General features: G+C 42.4%; 2 protein-coding genes across 2 annotated transcripts in view; both read left to right on the top strand.

The window, feature by feature from the left end:
* The first annotated feature begins 4598 nt into the window (after positions 1 to 4598).
* LOC110492820 (pepsin A) lies at positions 4599 to 8668 on the top strand. The gene is made up of 9 exons (XM_090201859.1): positions 4599 to 4820; positions 5631 to 5781; positions 6171 to 6288; positions 6520 to 6635; positions 6777 to 6973; positions 7468 to 7584; positions 7735 to 7876; positions 8095 to 8193; positions 8347 to 8668. The coding sequence occupies exons 1-9, from the start codon at positions 4765 to 4767 to the stop codon at positions 8482 to 8484; spliced, it is 1134 nt and encodes a 377-aa protein (XP_090057985.1). The 5' UTR covers positions 4599 to 4764; the 3' UTR covers positions 8485 to 8668.
* Positions 8669 to 18705: 10037 nt separating this feature from the next.
* The window catches only part of LOC118939504 (pepsin A-like), a 3865-nt gene continuing 3446 nt past the window's right edge, over positions 18706 to 19124 (top strand). The window contains exon 1 of the mRNA XM_090201858.1: positions 18706 to 18812. Coding sequence (XP_090057984.1) covers positions 18757 to 18812 — 56 coding nt within the window. The 5' untranslated portion in view covers positions 18706 to 18756. The remainder of the gene's footprint in view (positions 18813 to 19124) is intronic.

Raw genomic sequence — 19124 nt, 5'->3', positions numbered from 1 at the left:
GTAGTACGTGCAGTGTGGGACCCTCAGTCAGACCTCCTGTTCTACACCCCCAGCCCATAACGTCTTCCCGCAGCCATGCCTTGGCGTCATCCCTGGGTCCTTCCCGTCTGCTTCTAGATGACGAAAGCCCTGATGAAGCTACGCCTCACCCTATTCACCCCCCCCCCCTCCCTCAACTACCTCCCCTCCTCCCCTGCATGTGTGGCTCCATCCCTGTCTGACCTGCCTCCAGACCCCAGCTACAGCCACAGTCACAACCTGCAAGCCAAGGTCCTAACCCTGTCTGACGTGTGTGTGACAACACCTAAAACAGCTCTGTTGTCTCCCATGGTGTTTCAGAGGAGTACCTGCTGAGGTCTATAGCAGCAGACACAGGAGTGTCCAACAGTCCCTCAACATCAGACAGTAGCTGCTACTCCCCCGGGAACACTTCTCTGTTCCACACGTAAGACCTGCCTGACCACTACACTCCAGACCTAAGCTCTAGACATACAGTATCTGGCCCTGACTATATGCTCCCAACATATTTCCTGCAATGAACATATGCTGTACCGTTTATATTTCTGGTTTTATTCTTGACATTGATCATCTAACTCTCTTCCTCTCCTCATTCTTGTAAACCCCATTGCCCCTCTGTCCTGCCCTCCCTCCTTCAATCAAGCCCTCCCTCCCTTGCATTTGCAGTTCCTCCTCCGAGTCTGCCTTTCTCCAACCTCACCCACACCCACCCAGAGACACCTAACTCTCTGAGGCAACAAAGTCCACCCACAGGAGCTCTGGCCTGGGCGTGGGCACCAGGCCTTCCAGGTGTCCTGGAGCCAGCCAGTTTCCTAGACATCGAGGCAGACACTCAGGGAGCTCTCACTCGGCTGATTCAGCTCAGAGGCCCCCCCATGCTTCTAGTGGAGGTGTAAGTGATCAACATGAAGGCCCTGGAGCGAGGTGCAGGGCAAACCTGGATTTCAGAGGGCCCTGAGACAGACAGAGATTGAGAGAGTGAGAGAGAAATTGAAAGAGAGAGACTGACATAGATTCAAGTGCCTACTACTATGTGTATGTAGTGCATGAATCTTTAAGATTCCACTAAGATATGAAGTGTGTACTATACTTCAAGATACAAGTTTTCCCACTGTTGTTTACCTATTTTTTAGTGCTTCTGCGTTTGAAATTCTACATTGTAGAATAATAGTGAAGACATAAAATCTCTGATATCAGACATATGAAATCATGTAGTAACCAAAAAAGTGTTCAACAAATAGTAGCCACAGTTTGCCTTGATGACAGCTTTGCACCCTCTTGGCATTCTCTCAACCAGCTTCACCTGGAATGCTTTTCAGTCTTGAAGGAATTCCCACATATGCTGAACACTTGTTGGCTGCTTTTCCTTCCCTCTGCAGTCAAACTCATCCCAAACCATCTCAAATGGGTTGAGGTCGGGGGATTGTGGGGGCCAGGTCATCTGATGCAGCACTCCATCACTCTCTTTCTTGGTCAAATAGCCCTTACACAGCCTAGAGGTGTGTTGGATCATTGTTCTGTTGAAAAACAAATTATAGACCCACTAAGTGCAGATGATTGTCCCAGACCAGATGGGATGGCGTATCGCTGGAGAATGCTGTGGTAGCCATGCTGGTTAAGTGTGCCTTGAATTCTAAATAAATCACTGACAGTGTCACCAGCAAAGCATCTCAACAGAATCACACCTCCTCCTCCATGCTTCACGGTGGGAACCACACACGCAGAGATCATCCGTTCGCCTACTCTGTGTCTCAGAAAGACACGATGGTTGGAACCAAAAATCTCAAGTTTGGACTAATCAGAATCAGATTTCCACTAGTCTAATGTCCATTGCTCGTGTTTCTTGGCCCAATCAAGCCTCTTTTTCTAATTGGTGTCCTTTAGTAGTGGTTTCTTTGCAGCAATTCGAACATGAAGGCCTGATTCATGCAGTCTCCTCTGAAGAGTTGATGTTGAGAAGTGTCTGTGACGTGAACTTTGAAGCATTTATTTGGGCTCCAACCTGAGGTGCAGTTAACTCTAATGAACTTATCCTCTGCAGCAGAGCTAACTCTGGGTCTTCCATTCCTGTGACGGTCCTCATGAGAGCCAGTTTCATCATAGCGCTTGATGGTTTTGCGATTGCACTTCAAAAGTTCTTGACATTTTCCAGATTGACTGACCTTCATGTCTTTCAGTAATGATGGACTGTCATTTCTCTTTGCTTATTTGAGCTGTTCTTGCCATAATATGGACTTGCTCTTTTACCAAATAGGGCTATCTTCTGTATACCACCCCTACATTGTCACACTACAACTGATTGGCTGAAACGCATTAAGAGGGAAAGAAATTCCACAAATTAACTTTTTACTAGGCACCTGAAATGCATTCCAGGTGACCTCATGAAGCTGGTTGAAAGAATGCCAAGAGTTTGCAAAGCTGATTTGTTTAAGACTTATAGTGTAACACTTATAACACTTAACACAAACAATAGTTTTGGCAAGTCGGTTAGGACATCTACTTTGTTTACAGACAGATTATTTCACTTACAATTCACTGTATCACAATTCCAGTGGGTCAGAAGTTTACATACACTAAGTTGACTGTTCCTTTAAACAGCTTGGAAAATTCCATAAAAGGATATCATGGCTTTAGAAGTTTCTGATAGGCTAATTGACATAATTTGAGTCAATTGAAGGTGTACCTCTGGATGTATTTCAAGGCCAACCTTCAAACTCAGTGCCTCTTTGTTTGACATCATGGGAAAATCAAAAGAAATCAGCCAAGACCTCAGAAAAATAATTGTAGACCTCCACAAGTCTGGTTCATCCTTGGGAGCAATTTCCAAATGCCTGAAGGTACCACATTCATCTGTACAAACAATAATACGCAAGTATAAACACCGTAGGACCACGCAGATGTCATACCGCTCAGGAAGGAGACACGTTCTACCTCCTAGAGAGGAACTTACTTTAATGTGAAAGGTGCAAGTCAATCCCAGAACAACAGCAAAGTACCTTGTGAAGATGCTGGAGGAAACAGGTACAAAAGTATCTATATCCACAGTAAAACAAGTCCTATATCGACATATTCTGAAAGGCAGCTCAGCAAGGAAGGAGCCACTGCTCCAAAACCGCCATAAAAAAGCCAGATTACAGTTGGCAACTGTACATGGGGACAAAGATCGTACTTTTTGGAGAAATGTCGGCTGGTCTGATGAAATAAAAATAGAACTGTTTGGCCATAATGACCATTGTTATGTTTGGAGGAAAAAGTGGGAGGCTTGCAAGCCAAAGAACACCATTCCAACCATGAAGCACGGGGGTGGCAGCATCATGTTGTGAGGGTGCTTTGCTGCAGGAGGGACTGGTGCACTTCACAAAATAGATGACATCATGGAGAGAAAAAAATTACGTAATATGTTGAAGCAACATCTCAAGACATCAGTAAGGAAGTTAAAGCTTGGTCGCAAATGGGTCTTCCAAATGGACTGAAAAAGCTTTTGCAAGCACGGAGGCCAACAAACCTGACTCAGTTACTCTGTCAGGAGGAATGGGCCAAAATTCACCCAACTTATTGTGGGAAGCTTGTGGAAGGCTACCCGAAACGTTTGACCCAAGTTAAACAATTTAAAGGTGATGCTACCAAATACACTCAATTAGTATGTAAACTTCTGACCCACTGGGAATGTGATGAAAGAAATAAAAGCTGAAATAAAAAAATTCTCTCTACTATTATTCTGACATTTCACATTCTTAAAATAAAGTGGTGATCCTAACTGACCTAAGACAGGGAATTTTTACTAGGATGAAATGTCAGGAATTGTGAAAAACTGAGTTTAAATGTATTTGGCTAAGGTGTATGTAAACTTCTGACTTCAACTGTACGTATTCTGGGGGTTGGGGTTGTTCACATTTTACTTCTTGTGTATCTATTATATAATAAAATATTTAAAAAGGATTGTTTTTTAAATCTCAAAGGACATATATATTTTTCTTGATGATCAATGAAGACATTTGGCCACTTGGCCCAGAAGTAACGTTGTGTTTTGTGTTGAATGTCCCTTATGTTTTCTATTTGAAACATATAGTGACATTCGTCTTTAAATAATCACCAATATATTTGTTAACATTGTGAATGTTCTCGTGAATGTGCCATGTTAGTTAATGAAATAATCCCTGGCTGATAGGTATCGTGTCCTAACAGAGATACAGTAGCCTTAATAAGGCTGCCTAATCCAAAAGTAAACTGTGTGAGGGAAAAGTGTGCTGATAGGAGGGTATTTGGAAGTGGGGACCTTTACTTTATATCACTGAGTCTACACAAGTCATCTCATATCCTAGAGAGAAGTCTGGCAGGTTAGCCATTATATGATTAGAACTGGCACTTTTCAACAGTATACACACATTACTGTAATGTAGCCGTTGGAACCAACATACTGTACAGGTTATCGTCAGATTGACATTGTCTCGAGGTCGTCCATTATTTCACCATTACTTATCATGGCAGGTGGATACTCTCTTATCGTAGCGATAAAGGAACGCAGAGTTAGAACTGTGGACTGTCTGTATATAAGACAACACAAACACACGTCTCAGATCACTCATCCACAGGCATCTACAGGTGAGTCTGGTCTCTACCTTGCCTTGTTTGCGCTGAGCAAAAGAATTGCGATACATAGCGTTTGATGGGTTGATTGACGAATTGCTTCTTTGCACAGGTGAACGAGTTCCACAGGTGACTGCTGAGGAGACCAGACATCACATCATGAAGTGGGCTATCGTTCTGTGTGCCGTGGTGGCACTCTCCGAATGCATCATCCAGTACGTTAATCATGCTATACCCCTGCTATACTCCTGCCGTACTCCTGCTATTCTCCTGCTATACTCCTGTTATACTCCTGCTGTAATCGTGCTATACTCTTACTATTCTCCTACTATTCTCCTGCCATACTGTTATATTCCTGCTATACACCTGTTATACTCCTGCTATACTCCTGTTAGACTCCTGATATACCCCTGCTATAATCCTGCTATACTCCTGCTATACTCCTGCTATACTCTTGTTAGACTCCTGATATACCCCTGCTATAATCCTGCTATACTCCTGCTATTCTCCTGCTATACTCCTGCTATTCTCCCGCTATACTCCTGCTATTCTCCTGCTATACTCCTGCTATTCTCCTGCTATTCTCCTGCTATACTCCTGCTATTCTCCTGCTATTCTCCCGCTATACTCCTGCTATTCTCCTGCTATTCTCCTGCTATACTCCTGCTATTCTCCTGCTATTCTCCTGCTATACTCCTGCTATTCTCCTGCTATTCTCCTGCTATACTCCTGCTATTCTCCTGTTATTCTCGTGCTATACTCAAGGTATTCTCCTGCTATTCTCCTGCTATACTCATGCTATTCTCCTGCTATACTCATGTTATATTACTGCTATTCTCCTATATTTACATTACGCAACAGATCAGAAGGCAGTGAAAGGTTTAATACCCCGAAATGAGTGAGTGATTTGAATAGTCACACACAGTTGTTTAGCCTATGTTGTCATAACATTTATTACAATGGTTTGACCAGAAACCTGCTGGAACTGAGCTGCTTGCCCAACCAGACGTTGTCCTCCTCCACAGCGTGCCGCTGATCAAGGGGAAGAGTGCCAGGGAGAGCCTGGAGGAGCAGGGTCTGTGGAATGAGTACAGAGGGAAGTTCCCTTTCAACCCCACCAGGTTTGACGACCAGAGCCTATATGTCTCCAGCGAGCAGATGACCAACGACGCTGATGTAAGCATGAGAATGGATAGCACTTAACACGTTCCACTATGTAAGGCAGCAGAGAAGGCTGAAGCACGTCTTTTGGCCTCTTCTTCCTAAATTAATTATTGATCCACCAGGGAAACTTTAGTTTGAAATCAACAATTCGATTACTGATGACCTATAGGTATTCTGGTGTAATTCAGGTAATTCTTATAATATCATAGGGTAGGGGGAGGTATTCATTAATACAAATGATTATTTCTTATTTGATCTTGTCTAGTAGGTGTACTTTGTAGGGGGAGGTATTTATTAATACAAATCATTATTTCATTATTTGATCTTCTATAGTTGGTGTACTTTGTAGGGGGAGGTATTTATCAATACTAATAATTATTTCATTATTTGATCTTCTCTAGTTGGCGTACTTTGGAGTGATCTCCATTGGAACTCCACCTCAGTCCTTCACTGTCATCTTTGACACTGGATCATCCAACCTGTGGATTCCCTCCGTCTACTGCAGCAGCGCAGCTTGCGGTTTGTAACACACACACGCCTAAACACACACACACACACACACACACACACACACACACACACACACACACACACACACACACACACACACACACACACACACACACACACACACACACACACAAACACACACACGCCCAAACACACACACACACACGCACAAACACACACACGCACAAACACACACACACACAAACACTCCCAGGCTAATCGTGTCTCCCCTCCTTCCAGCCAACCACAACAGGTTCAACCCCGGTTTGTCCTCTACCTTCAAGAATGCTGGGAAGAGCCTGTCCATCCAATACGGTACTGGCAGTATGACTGGCTTCGAGGGCTTTGACACCGTTGTGATAAGGAACAGAATTCATCACAACAACATGAGGACTGGAAACATTTTGTAGGTTTCAGTACTATCTCAAATATTATCCTTCCTTCTTCCTCTCCCCTCTTCTTCTCCTCCTCTTCATCCTATTCCTGGTCCTCTGTAGGTGGGTGGGATCCCTGTGAAGAACCAGATCTTTGGGCTGAGTCAATCGGAGGCTCCCTTCATGGCTCATATGAAGGCTGATGGTATCCTGGGTCTGGCTTACCCCCGCCTGGCTGCCTCTCAGGCCACACCAGTCTTTGACAACATGATGACCCAGCATCTGGTCAACCAGGACATGTTCTCTGTCTACCTGACTCGGTGAGTGGTCAGAGTGGAGGTCAACCAGGGCTATTTCTGAAATGGAACCCTATATAGTGCACTACTGTTGACCAGAGCTACATGGCTCCCACAAACCATCATGGCTTGTCAGACATGGAAATATGAACTGACGCAACTTCTCTCTCTCTCTCTCTCTCTCTCTCTCTGTCTCTCTCTCTCTCTCTCTCTCTCTCTCTCTCCCCCCTCTCTCCCCCTCACACTCCCCCCTCTCTCTGTCTTTCTCTCTCTCTCTCTCTCTCTCTCTCTCTCTCTCCCTCTCTCCCCCTCACACTCCCCCCTCTCTCTCTGTCTTTCTCTCTCTCTCTCTCTCTCTCTCACTCTCTCTCTCTTTCCCCCCCTCTCTCCCCCTCACACTCCCCCCTCTCTCTCTCTCTTTCTCTCTCTCTCTCTCTCTCTCTCTCTCTCTCTCTCCCCCTTCTCTCTCCCCTCACCCCCCCCTCTCCCTCTTGCTCTCTGTTGTCGTCCATCTCCAGTAACTCTGCGGTAGGTAGCATGGTGACCTTCGGAGGAGTGGACACCAACCACTACTACGGCCAGATCGCATGGATCCCCCTGTCCTCTGAGATGTACTGGCAGATCACCGTCGACAGGTACTGTTGCAGTTACAGTACGTTTTATAGGGTTATAAATTGTTATTAATCGGTTATATAATCCTATGTAACTGGAAGATGAAGTGGTTAAGTACAGATCTCAAGCAGCCATCTCTTCCTGATCTGTGTATATCTGTGCGTCCATTGCAGTGTGACTGTGAACGGCCAGATTGTGGCCTGTAACGGCGGCTGCCAGGCTATCGTGGACACCGGTACCTCTAATATTGTGGGACCTCAGGCCGACATCTCCAGCATGGCCCGTGCTGTGGGAGCCTACTCCGCCAACGGTGACGTAAGTCATGTGATATTGTTTTGGTGATGTGTCACAAAGAACCAGGCATAACGTTGTGTAAATGATGTGTTCCCATCACCACTACTGACATAACTCAACAAGAACCAGAAAATAACTCACACAGTCTACCTCACAAAGCAAATGCTGTTTAATTCATTGTCTTTCTCTCCTCTCATACCTCTCTCTCCTCCCTCTATTTGTCTCTCTCTCTTTTTCAGAATGTGGTGAACTGTAACAACATCAACAACATGCCATCGATGGTCTTCCACATCCACGGACAGGCCTTCACTCTCCCAGCCTCCACCTACGTCCGCCAGGTGTGTGTGTGTGTATTTGTGTGTGTGTGTGTGTGTGTGTGTGTGTGTGTGTGTGTGTGTGTGTGTGTGTGTGTCTGTGGTATATCTTACGTAACCATGAAGTGATCGTAACATTGTTTTGACAAGTTCTCTCTCTCTCTGCCACCTGTACAGTCCACCTACTATGGCTGCCGTACCGGTCTCCAGTCTAGTAGCTCCGACCTGTGGATTCTGGGTGACATCTTCATCCGACAGTACTATTCCATCTTCAGCAGAGCCCAGAACATGGTGGGTCTGGCCCTGGCTAGATAATCCAACACAGATCAACAATGGATCCCATAATGCCATATGAACAACCAAATGAGGGTGTCTCTCCAGTGCAATCGTATCTATTCTAAAGCTAATTTGAGTAGTTTGTGATAGGAAGAGATACTGCTCTATGTCTAGAATTGTTATTAGTTCATTCAAAATATTAAAAAGGTTTTGGCATGATAAAGGAGTCTGATGGTCTTTTTTGGTTCATTCGTGCTATGATTATGAATAAAGCATGCACTGCATAATCAATCTGAAAACATAAAAACTGTCTATTCATCTATTCACTTCCTTTCCTGTAGTGCCACCATGTGGCCAATCATGTGACTACTCTATGGCCCCAAACTCTGTGCCAAAACTGGCAGAGTTGGTTGGAGATTTGGACTTGCTGTGTCAAGCAAAAGTAGGCAACCACTTCACTGAGCCAGCCAGTCCTTTGACAATGACAAGGCACATTGGATTATGGATGTTAATACTCTCAAGGACACGGTCGTCGTAAAATATTTAAAAAATGCCGCTTAGCCCAGCTCTCTGCTAAGTACCACTCTCCTGAGAGTAATGATTTAAATATACACTAGATCAGTGGTTCCCCAACTCTTTATAGTCCCATACCCCTTCAAACATTCAACCTCCAGCTGCGTACCTCCTCCAGCACCAGGGTCAGCTACATATGGACAATACCAAAATAAATGATCTCATGACTCTGCCTCCTCACAGCAGAATCAGCAGAGCTGGGAATATTGTATCCCCCCATGTATATAACATTCTATTAGTTGCAAGAATTTTGTATTGTAATTTAAATTGAAAAATGTGAAGTTCTGCATCCGGCGTTGTTTTGCGTATCAATTCATAAACCATGTGCCATGGAATGGGTACATCGAAAATCTCTTCCCAACTATTTTGCAATTTATATGGCACAGCTGTCAGTTTTTGGTCCTTAAATGAAATTGGTATATGTTTTTATTTATCACACTTTTCTTTAACCGTTTATGTTCTTTAATACAGGGCCGACATACAAGTTCCTTACTTTTTTCCCCTTCTACTTGCCTCTTCCATTTTTGTGGTAATGCTGCAATAATTTGTTGTAATTTTGGGTAGAGCGGACATTTCCATATGTCTGTGTTAGCTGTATGTGTGAGATAACTCCACCAGTCCTATTTATGATATCATTCACAAAAATTATATATTTAAAAAAAACTTCTTCAAAAAATACAGTTTTTTTTAAATCAATTAGTATATTTGAATTTAACCACAATATTTGTTGTATTATTTGTTCTGTCTTTTCAGGTGGATTAAACTGAAATTGCAACCAACTTTCTAAGGCTTGTTTAAAAAATAAAGATATTTTGGAGATAATTTCCTTTTCAAACAACCGAAAGTGGGCCGGTGTAATCTGAATAAAGGGAAAAAGGCCCTTCTTGAACATAGGATGAGACATTTGTACCAATTTACTAGAGAACCAGTTCCAAATAAAATTGAATATTTTTATGTTCATATAATTTAATAAGCAGGTCACTAGAAGCAAGTAGGTAAACTGTGATATGACTAAAGAGTTAATCAGGGTGATTTTTCCACAAATAGACAGATATTTTCCTTTCCATGGTAGCAAGATCTTATCTATTTTTGCTAACTTTCTATAAACATTTATTGGAGTGAGATAATTTCTTTCTTTTGGGATTTGTATACCAAGTATGATCCAATACGTAATATAGTATCATAATTTGGTTTTAATCCAGAGAGAATAGCAAAAGTATTTAGGTCCTCTATGAGGCCGTGGAGAGACTCTAATTGTGGTTTTAAAAGAAAACATGAATCATCAGCGTACAATGACACCTTAGTTTTTAAGCCACGGATTTCTAATCCCTTAATATTATTGTTTGATCTAATCTTAACAGCTAACATTTCGATGGCAATAATAAAAAGATATGCCGATTGTGGACAACCTTGTTTTACTCCTCTAGAGAGTTTAAAACTTTCTGAGATGTAGCCATTATTTACTATTTTACACCTAGTGTTACTATACATAACTTTAACCCATTTTAAAAAGAATCCCCAAAATTGAAATATTCTAGGCATTTATATATAAACTCCAGTCGTACTTTATCAAAAGCCTTTTCAAAATCAGCTATGAAAACCTGGCCTGGTGTCCCCGATATTTCATAGTTTTCTATTGTTTCCAGTACTTGTTTTATATTATCTCCAATGTATCGTCCAGGTAAAAAACCTGTCTGATTAGGATGAATAATATCTGACAATACTTGTTAATTCTATGCGCAAAGCATTTTGCTAGGATTTTTGCATCACAACACTGAAGTGTAAGAGGTCTCCAATTTTTTAAATGGACTGGATCTTTATATATACCACTTGGGTCCTGTTTCAGTAATGATGATATCAGACCTTCTTGTTGTGTGTCTGATAATCTATCATTTATATAGGAGTGGTTAAAACATGCTAATAATGGTCCTTTGAGTATATACAAAAAGTTTTGAATACTTCCACTAGTATGCCATCCAGCCCTGGAGGTTTCCCATCCTTAAAAGCCCCAATTGCATTAAGCAGTTCCTCGTCTGTAATTTGGCCTTCACATGAGTCTTTCTGTACAGATGTTAATTTTACATTATTATTAGGAAAAAAATCCATACAATTAGTTTCATTTAGTGGAGACGGAGGAGGCTGAAACAAAAACATGTTCTTAAAGTACTTTACTTCCTCTTTCAAAATATCATTTGGTGAATCATGAATGACTCCATCCTTTGTAGCAAGTTTTAATACATTTTCTTTGGTAGCATTTCTATATTGAAGATTGAAAAATACTTTGGTGCATTTTTCCCCATATTCCATCCAGTTCGCTTTATTTTTCTAATATATTACACTGGATCTTTCTGGAATAAGTTCCTACATTTCTTTTTGTTTTTCCTCTAACTTATTCTGTGCCTCTATGGTACCGTTTTTATTGCTATCTAACTGTATTGTTAGTCCTTCAATTTCCTTTGTTAATATGGACTCTTTTGATCTAAATTGCTTTTGTTTTATTGATGAGTAGTGAATTTCATAAAGGCACATTTAAAAGTGTTTCAGACAATAAAGGGATCTGCTGTACCTATGTTATGTCTGAAAAAGTCTGTTATAAATTATTCTGCCCGAGATCTAAACAATTTATCATCTAGTAGGCTTTGATTAAATGTCCAATATCCTCGCCCATGTGGAAATTCTTTAAGAGTAATATATATGCCAATTATGTGATGATCCGACCGCATTCTGTCCCCTATCAACACTTTTGAAACTTTTGGTGCCAGAGAGAATGGCATAAGAAAGTAGTCAAGACGACTAGCTTGATTAAGCCTATATTTCTCACTAGGTCAGGGTATTTAAGTCTCCATATATCCAATAATTCCAGCAGGGTAGCCTAGTGGTTAGAGCGTTGGACTAGTTACTGGAAGGTTGCAAGATCAAACCCCCGAGCTGACAAGGTACAAATCTGTTCTACCCCTGAACAGGCAATTAACCCACTGTTCCTAGGCTCTTATTGAAAATAAGAATTTGTTCTTAACTGACTTGCCTGGTTAAATAAAGGCTAAAAAAAATCCAATATATCCATGACATTCATGATTTCCTTAAGTGCCTGAGGGTGATAGTTTGTAGTGTGATTTCCTTTCCGGTCCATAGGTGTTAAAATCTCCCACCATAATAATAGAGTCCAGTGTTGCTTGTAGAGTTGATAAATTCTTATATATATTTTCAAAGAGGCTTGGATCATCATTGTTCGGACCATATAGGTCAATAAGCCATATCTGTTTATTGTCCAATAATATATTTAAAATAATCCATCTACCTTGACAATCTGTTTGGACAATTTGCACAGTTGGATCAAAATTACTGTTAATTAAAACCATGACCCCTTTTGAATTTCTTTGCCCATGGGAGAAATATATTTCGCCCCCCAATTCTTTTTCCACAAAACTTCATCTAAAATTTCCTGTAAACAATAGATATTTTATTCCTCTTTTATCCAGGTAAATACTGATTATCTTTTCTTATTATCTGCTAGGCCATTACAATTGTAACTGGCTATACTTATTTCACCACCTACCATAATGAGACACAACTTTCAATTCTGTTTATCAAAATATATGTTTGTAAACGCACCATTAAAAAGTAACATGATGATTGAGTGTCTATATAGTGTAGCTGTACCATTATATTTGCATTGCTACTAAGCAATCCTCCAATTGGTCCCCACCATTCCACCCACTAAAAGCCCTCCTCATCCCGAGCTGGGCCGTCATCCCCATGCCACCTCCGACCCCCCACATTCCATAGCCCTGAACAGACTGGGATCCATCCTTCGAAAAGAGCAAACGGTGCCATTTACCCAATTGAAGTAGATCAACTGCCAAATGCATTTCCATCGCCCTCACCTCGATTTGTATTATATTTAGCTGTGGATCATCCTCTATTGTCCCTAGCACCTTTTACTCCTTCGCAACAGTTGTGGGATGCACACATACACCCACACACACTCAAGCCTTCCCCCCCACACAACCATAAACTCACATTTTCAACAGTTGCACCATCCCAGAGCCCAACTCAAGAAAGGTCTTGATTTACAAATGCACTTACTGTTGCAGCTGCATGAGAAGGCCTGCAAGACCACGCAAAAAAATGGGCAGAAATGGAGAGATTTTATGAACCATTGTCACGTCCTAGATGATGGAGGTCAAATGTACACCTTTTCCCTGAAACACCCAAAATACGGTTCCCATATTGACCATATTCCCAAGCATCTCCATGCATTCAGACTTTTGATTTTGTGCCACCAGGGTCACAATAATATACACCCTCTCTGAATGTCCGAGTGTGACCCCCTCCCCATCAGTTACTGCAGCTAGTGTTGCCAGCACTGCCACCGCCTCGGTGGGGACACCCCACCGGAATCAATGTTGTTTTTTGCCATCATTTTAAGCCTGCCACACACACACTATACAATACATTTAAACATAAGAATGAGTGTGAGTTTTTTGCCACAACCCGGCTCGTGGGAAGTGACAAAGAGCTCCTATAGGACCAGGGCACAAATAATAACGTAATAATCAATAATTTTGCTCTTTATTTAACCATCTTACATATACAATTGTGAATAACTCACCACAGGTTAATGAAAAGCGTGTGCTTGAAAGGATGCACATAACTCTATTGTATTTAGTTTTCATGCTAGTGAGGGCCGAGAATCCACTCTCACATAGGTACGTGGTTGCAAAGGGCATCAGTGTCTTAAAAGCGCGATTTGCCAAGGCAGGAAACTCTGAGCGCAGCCCAATCCAGTAATCTGGCAGTGGCTTCTGGTTAAATTAAATCAGAATTTCACAGAACCGCTTGTTGCAATTCCGATGAGGCTTCCTTGTTCAGATATCGGTAAGTGGACTGGAGGCAGGGCATGAAAGGCATAACAAATCCAGTGGTTTGTGTCATCCGTTTCGGGAAAGTACCTATGTAATTGCACACCCAGCTCACTCAGGTGCTTCGCTATATCACATTTGACATTGTCCGTAAACTTGAGTTAATTTGCACACAAAAAATCATACAATGATGGAAAGACCTGTGTGTTGTCCTTGTTAATGCAGACAGAGAAGAGCTCCAACTTCTTAATCATAGCCTCAATGTTGTTCCGCACATTGAATATAATTGCGGAGAGTCCCTGTAATCCTAGAATCAGATCATTCAGGTGAGAAAAAACATCACCCAGATAGGCCAGTCGTGTGAGAAACTTGTCATCATGCAAGCGGTCAGACAAGTGAAAATAATGCCTACTGGAACACAATGAAGGCAGAAGATTGAGGCTTTAGGTAGTACTGTTTCAAATAGGTAACACAACAATACCTATTTGTGTGTGTGCGTCCTGGGTCGTAGTAAGTGCAGCATGCAGTGGTGTGGGACCCTCAGTCAGACCTCCTGTTCTACACCCCCAGCCCATAACGTCTTCCCGCAGCCATACTTTGGCGTCATCCCTGGGTCCTTCCCATCTGCCTCTAGATGACGAAAGCCCTGAGGAAGCTACGCCTCACCCTCCTCACCCCAACCCCCCCCCCCCCCCCCCCGTCAACTCCCCCCCCTCAACTTCCTCCCCTCATCCCTGTCTGACCTGCCTCCAGACCCCAGCTACAGCCACAGTCACAACCTGCAAGCCAAGGTCCTAACCCTGTCTGAGGTGTGTGTGACAACACCTAAAACAACTCTGTTGTCTCCCATGGTGTTTCAGAGGAGGACCTGCTGAGGTCTATAGCAGCAGACACAGGAGTGTCCAACAGTCCCTCAACATCAGACAGTAGCTGCTACTCCCCCGGGAACACTTCTCTGTCCCACACGTAAGACCTGCCTGACCACTACACTCCAGACCTAAGCTCTAGACATACAGTATCTGGCCCTGACTATATGCTCCCAACATATTTCCTGCAATGAACATATGCTGTACCGTTTATATTTCTGGTTTTATTCTTGACATTGATCATCTAACTCTCTTCCTCTCCTCATTCTTGTAAACCCCATTACCCCTCTCTCCTGCCCTCCCTCCATCAATCAAGCCCTCCCTCCCTTGCATTTGCAGTTCCTCCTCAGAGTCTGCCTTTCTCCAACCTCACCCAAACCCACCCAGAGACACCTAACTCTCTGAGGCAACAAAGCCCACCCACAGGAGCTCTGGCCTGGGCGTGGGCACCAGGCCTTCCAGGTGTCCTGGAGCCAGCCAGTTTCCTAGACATCGAGGCATACACTCAGGGAGCTCTCACTCGGCTGATACAGCTCAGAGGCCCCCCCAGGCTTCTGCATACGTACAGTAGCAGTCTGGACACACCTACTCAATCAAGGGTTTTTCTTTATTTTTACTATTTTTTTACATTGTAGAATAATAGTGAAGACATTAAAATTCTGAAATTAGACATATGAAATCATGTAGTAACCAAAAAAGTGTTCAACAAATAGTAGCCACCCTTTGCCTTGATGACAGCGTTGCACCCTCTTGGCATTCTCTCAACCAGCTTCACCTGGAATGCTTTTCCAACAGTCTTGAAGGAATTCCAACATATGCTGAGCACTTGTTGGCTGCTTTTCCTTCCCTCTGCAGTCGAACTCATCCCAAACCATCTCAAATGGGTTGAGGTCGGGTGATTGTGGGGGCCAGGTCATCTGATGCAGCACTCCATCACTCTCCTTCTTGGTCAAATAGCCCTTACACAGCCTAGAGGTGTGTTGGATCATTGTTCTGTTGAAAAACAAATTATAGACCCACTAAGTGCCGATGATTGTCCCAGACCAGATGGGATGGCGTGTCGCTGGAGAATGCTGTGGTAGCCATGCTGGTTAAGTGTGCCTTGAATTCTAAATAAATCACTGACAGTGTCACCATTAAAGCACCCCCACAGAATCACACCTCCTCCTCCATGCTTCACGGTGGGAACCACACACGCAGAGATCATCCATTCGCCTACTCTGCGTCTCAGAAAGACACGATGGTTGGAACCAAAAATCTCAAATTTGGACTAATCAGACCAACGGAATGATTTCCACTAGTCTAATGTCCATTGCTTGTGTTTCTTGGCCCAATCAAGCCTCTTTTTCTTATTGGTGTCCTTTAGTAGTGGTTTCTTTGCAGCAATTCGACAATGAAGGCCTGATTCATGCAGTCTCCTCTGAAGAGTTGATGTTGAGAGGTGTCTGTGACTTCAACTCTTTGAAGCATTTATTTGGGCTCCAACCTGAGGTGCAGTTAACTCTAATGAACTTATCCTCTGCAGCAGAGGTAACTCTGGGTCTTCCATTCCTGTGACGGTCCTCATGAGAGCCAGTTTCATCATAGCACTTGATGGTTTTGCGATTGCAAAATTCCACAAATTAACTCTTTACAAGGCACACGTGTTATTTGAAATGCATTCCAGGTGACCTCATGAAGCTGGTTGAGAGAATGCCAAGAGTTTGCAAAGCTGATTTGTTTAAGACTTATAGTGTAACACTTATAACACTTAACACAAACAATAGTTTTGGCAAGTCGGTTAGGACATCTACTTTGTTTACAGACAGATTATTTCACTTACAATTCACTGTATCACAATTCCAGTGGGTCAGAAGTTTACATACACTAAGTTGACTGTTCCTTTAAACAGCTTGGAAAATTCCATAAAAGGATATCATGGCTTTAGAAGTTACTGATAGGCTAATTGACATAATTTGAGTCAATTGGAGGTGTACCTCTGGATGTATTTCAAGGCCAACCTTCAAACTCAGTGCCTCTTTGTTTGACATCATGGGAAAATCAAAAGAAATCAGCCAAGACCTCAGAAAAATAATTGTAGACCTCCACAAGTCTGGTTCATCCTTGGGAGCAATTTCCAAATGCCTGAAGGTACCACATTCATCTGTACAAACAATAATACGCAAGTATGAACACCGTAGGACCACGCAGATGTCATACCGCTCAGGAAGGAGACACGTTCTACCTCCTAGAGAGGAACGTACTTTAATGTGAAAGGTGCAAGTCAATCCCAGAACAACAGCAAAGTACATTGTGAAGATGCTGGAGGAAACAGGTACAAAAGTATCTATATCCACAGTAAAACAAGTCCTATATCGACATATTCTGAAAGGCAGCTCAGCAAGGAAGGAGCCACTGCTCCAAAACCGCCATAAAAAAGCCAGACTACAGTTGGCAACTGCACATGGGGACAAAGATCGTACTTTTTGGAGAAATGTCGGCTGGTCTGATGAAATAAAAATAGAACTGTTTGGCCATAATGACCATTGTTATGTTTGGAGGAAAAAGTGGGAGGCTTGCAAGCCAAAGAACACCATCCCAACCGTGCTGCAGGAGGGACTGGTGCACGTCACAAAATAGATGACATCATGGAGAGAAAAAAATTACGTAATATGTTGAAGCAACATCTCAAGACATCAGTCAGGAAGTTAAAGCTTGGTCGCAAATGGGTCTTCCAAATGGACTGAAAAAGCTTTTGCAAGCACGGAGGCCAACAAACCTGACTCAGTTACTCTGTCAGGAGGAATGGGCCAAAATTCACCCAACTTATTGTGGGAAGCTTGTGGAAGGCTACCTGAAACGTTTGACCCAAGTTAAACAATTTAAAGGCGATGCTACCAAAGACACTCAATTAGTATGTAAACTTCTGACCCACTGGGAATGTGATGAAAGAAATAAAAGCTGAAATAAAAAATTATCTCTACTATTATTCTGACATTTCACATTCTTAAAATAAAGTGGTGATCCTAACTGACCTAAGACAGGGAATTTTTACTAGGATGAAATGTCGGGAATTGTGAAAAACTGAGTTTAAATGTATTTGGCTAAGGTGTATGTAAACTTCTGACTTCAACTGTACGTATTCTGGGGGTTGGGATTGTTTACATTTTACTTCTTGTGTATCTATTATATAATAAAATATTTAAAAAGGATTGTTTTTTAAATCTCAAAGGACATATATATTTTTCTTGATGATCAATGAAGACATATGGCCACTTCGCCCAGAAGTAACATTGTGTTTTGTGTTGAATGTCCATTATGTTTTCTATTTGAAACATATAGTGACATTCATCTTTAAATAATCACCAAGATATTTGTTAACATTGTGAATGTTCTCGTGAATGTGCCATGTTAGTTAATGAAATAATCCCTGGCTGATAGGTATCGTGTCCTAACAGAGATACAGTAGCCTTAATAAGGCTGCCTAATCCAAAAGTAAACTGTGTGAGGGAAAAGTGTGCTGATAGGAGGGTATTTGGAAGTGGGGACCTTTACTTTATATCACTGAGTCTACACAAGTCATCTCATATCCTAGAGAGAAGTCTGGCAGTTTAGCCATTATATGATTAGAACTGGCACTTTTCAACAGTATACACACATTACTGTAATGTAGCCGTTGGAACCAACATACTGTACAGGTTATCGTCAGATTGACATTGTCTCGAGGTCGTCCATTATTTCACCATTACTTATCATGGCAGGTGGATACTCTCTTATCGTAGCGATAAAGGAACGCAGAGTTAGAACTGTGGACTGTCTGTATATAAGACAACACACACACACGTCTCAGATCACTCATCCACAGGCATCTACAGGTGAGTCTGGTTCCTCTCAAGGTCTCTACCTTGCCTTGTTTGCGCTGAGCAAAAGAATTGCGATACATTGCGTTTGATGGGTTGATTGACGAATTGCTTCTTTGCACAGGTGAACGAGTTCCACAGGTGACTGCTGAGGAGACCAGACATCACATCATGAAGTGGGCTATCGTTCTGTGTGCCGTGGTGGCACTCTCCGAATGCATCATCCAGTACGTTAATCATGCTATACCCTTGCTATACTCCTGCCGTACTCCTGCTATTCTCCTGCTATACTCCTGTTATACTCCTGCAGTAATCGTGCTATACTCTTACTATTCTCCTACTATTCTCCTGCTATACTCCTGTTATATTCCTGCTATACACCTGTTATACTCCTGCTATACTCCTGTTAGACTCCTGATATACCCCTGCTATAATCCTGCTATACTCCTGCTATTCTCCTGCTATACTCCTGCTATTCTCCCGCTATACTCCTGCTATTCTCCTGCTATACTCCAGCTATACTCCTGCTATTCTCCTGC

Source organism: Oncorhynchus mykiss, chromosome 16 (assembly GCF_057628025.1).
Source record: "Oncorhynchus mykiss isolate SJ-2025 chromosome 16, ASM5762802v1, whole genome shotgun sequence".
Classification (NCBI taxonomy): domain Eukaryota; kingdom Metazoa; phylum Chordata; class Actinopteri; order Salmoniformes; family Salmonidae; genus Oncorhynchus; species Oncorhynchus mykiss.
The sequence above is the reverse complement of the archived record's forward strand: the minus strand, read 5'-3'. Positions and strand labels throughout refer to the sequence as shown.

Bases quoted from the DNA above. Each gene is read 5' to 3' on its own strand.
- LOC110492820 (XM_090201859.1), top strand. From the start codon at position 4,765: ATGAAGTGGGCTATCGTTCTGTGTGCCGTGGTGGCACTCTCCGAATGC. The intron at 4,821-5,630 runs GTACGTTAATCA...CCTCCTCCACAG, and splicing joins CTCTCCGAATGCATCATCCA to CGTGCCGCTGATCAAGGGGA. The intron at 6,289-6,519 runs GTTTGTAACACA...CCCTCCTTCCAG, and splicing joins CTGCAGCAGCGCAGCTTGCG to CCAACCACAACAGGTTCAAC.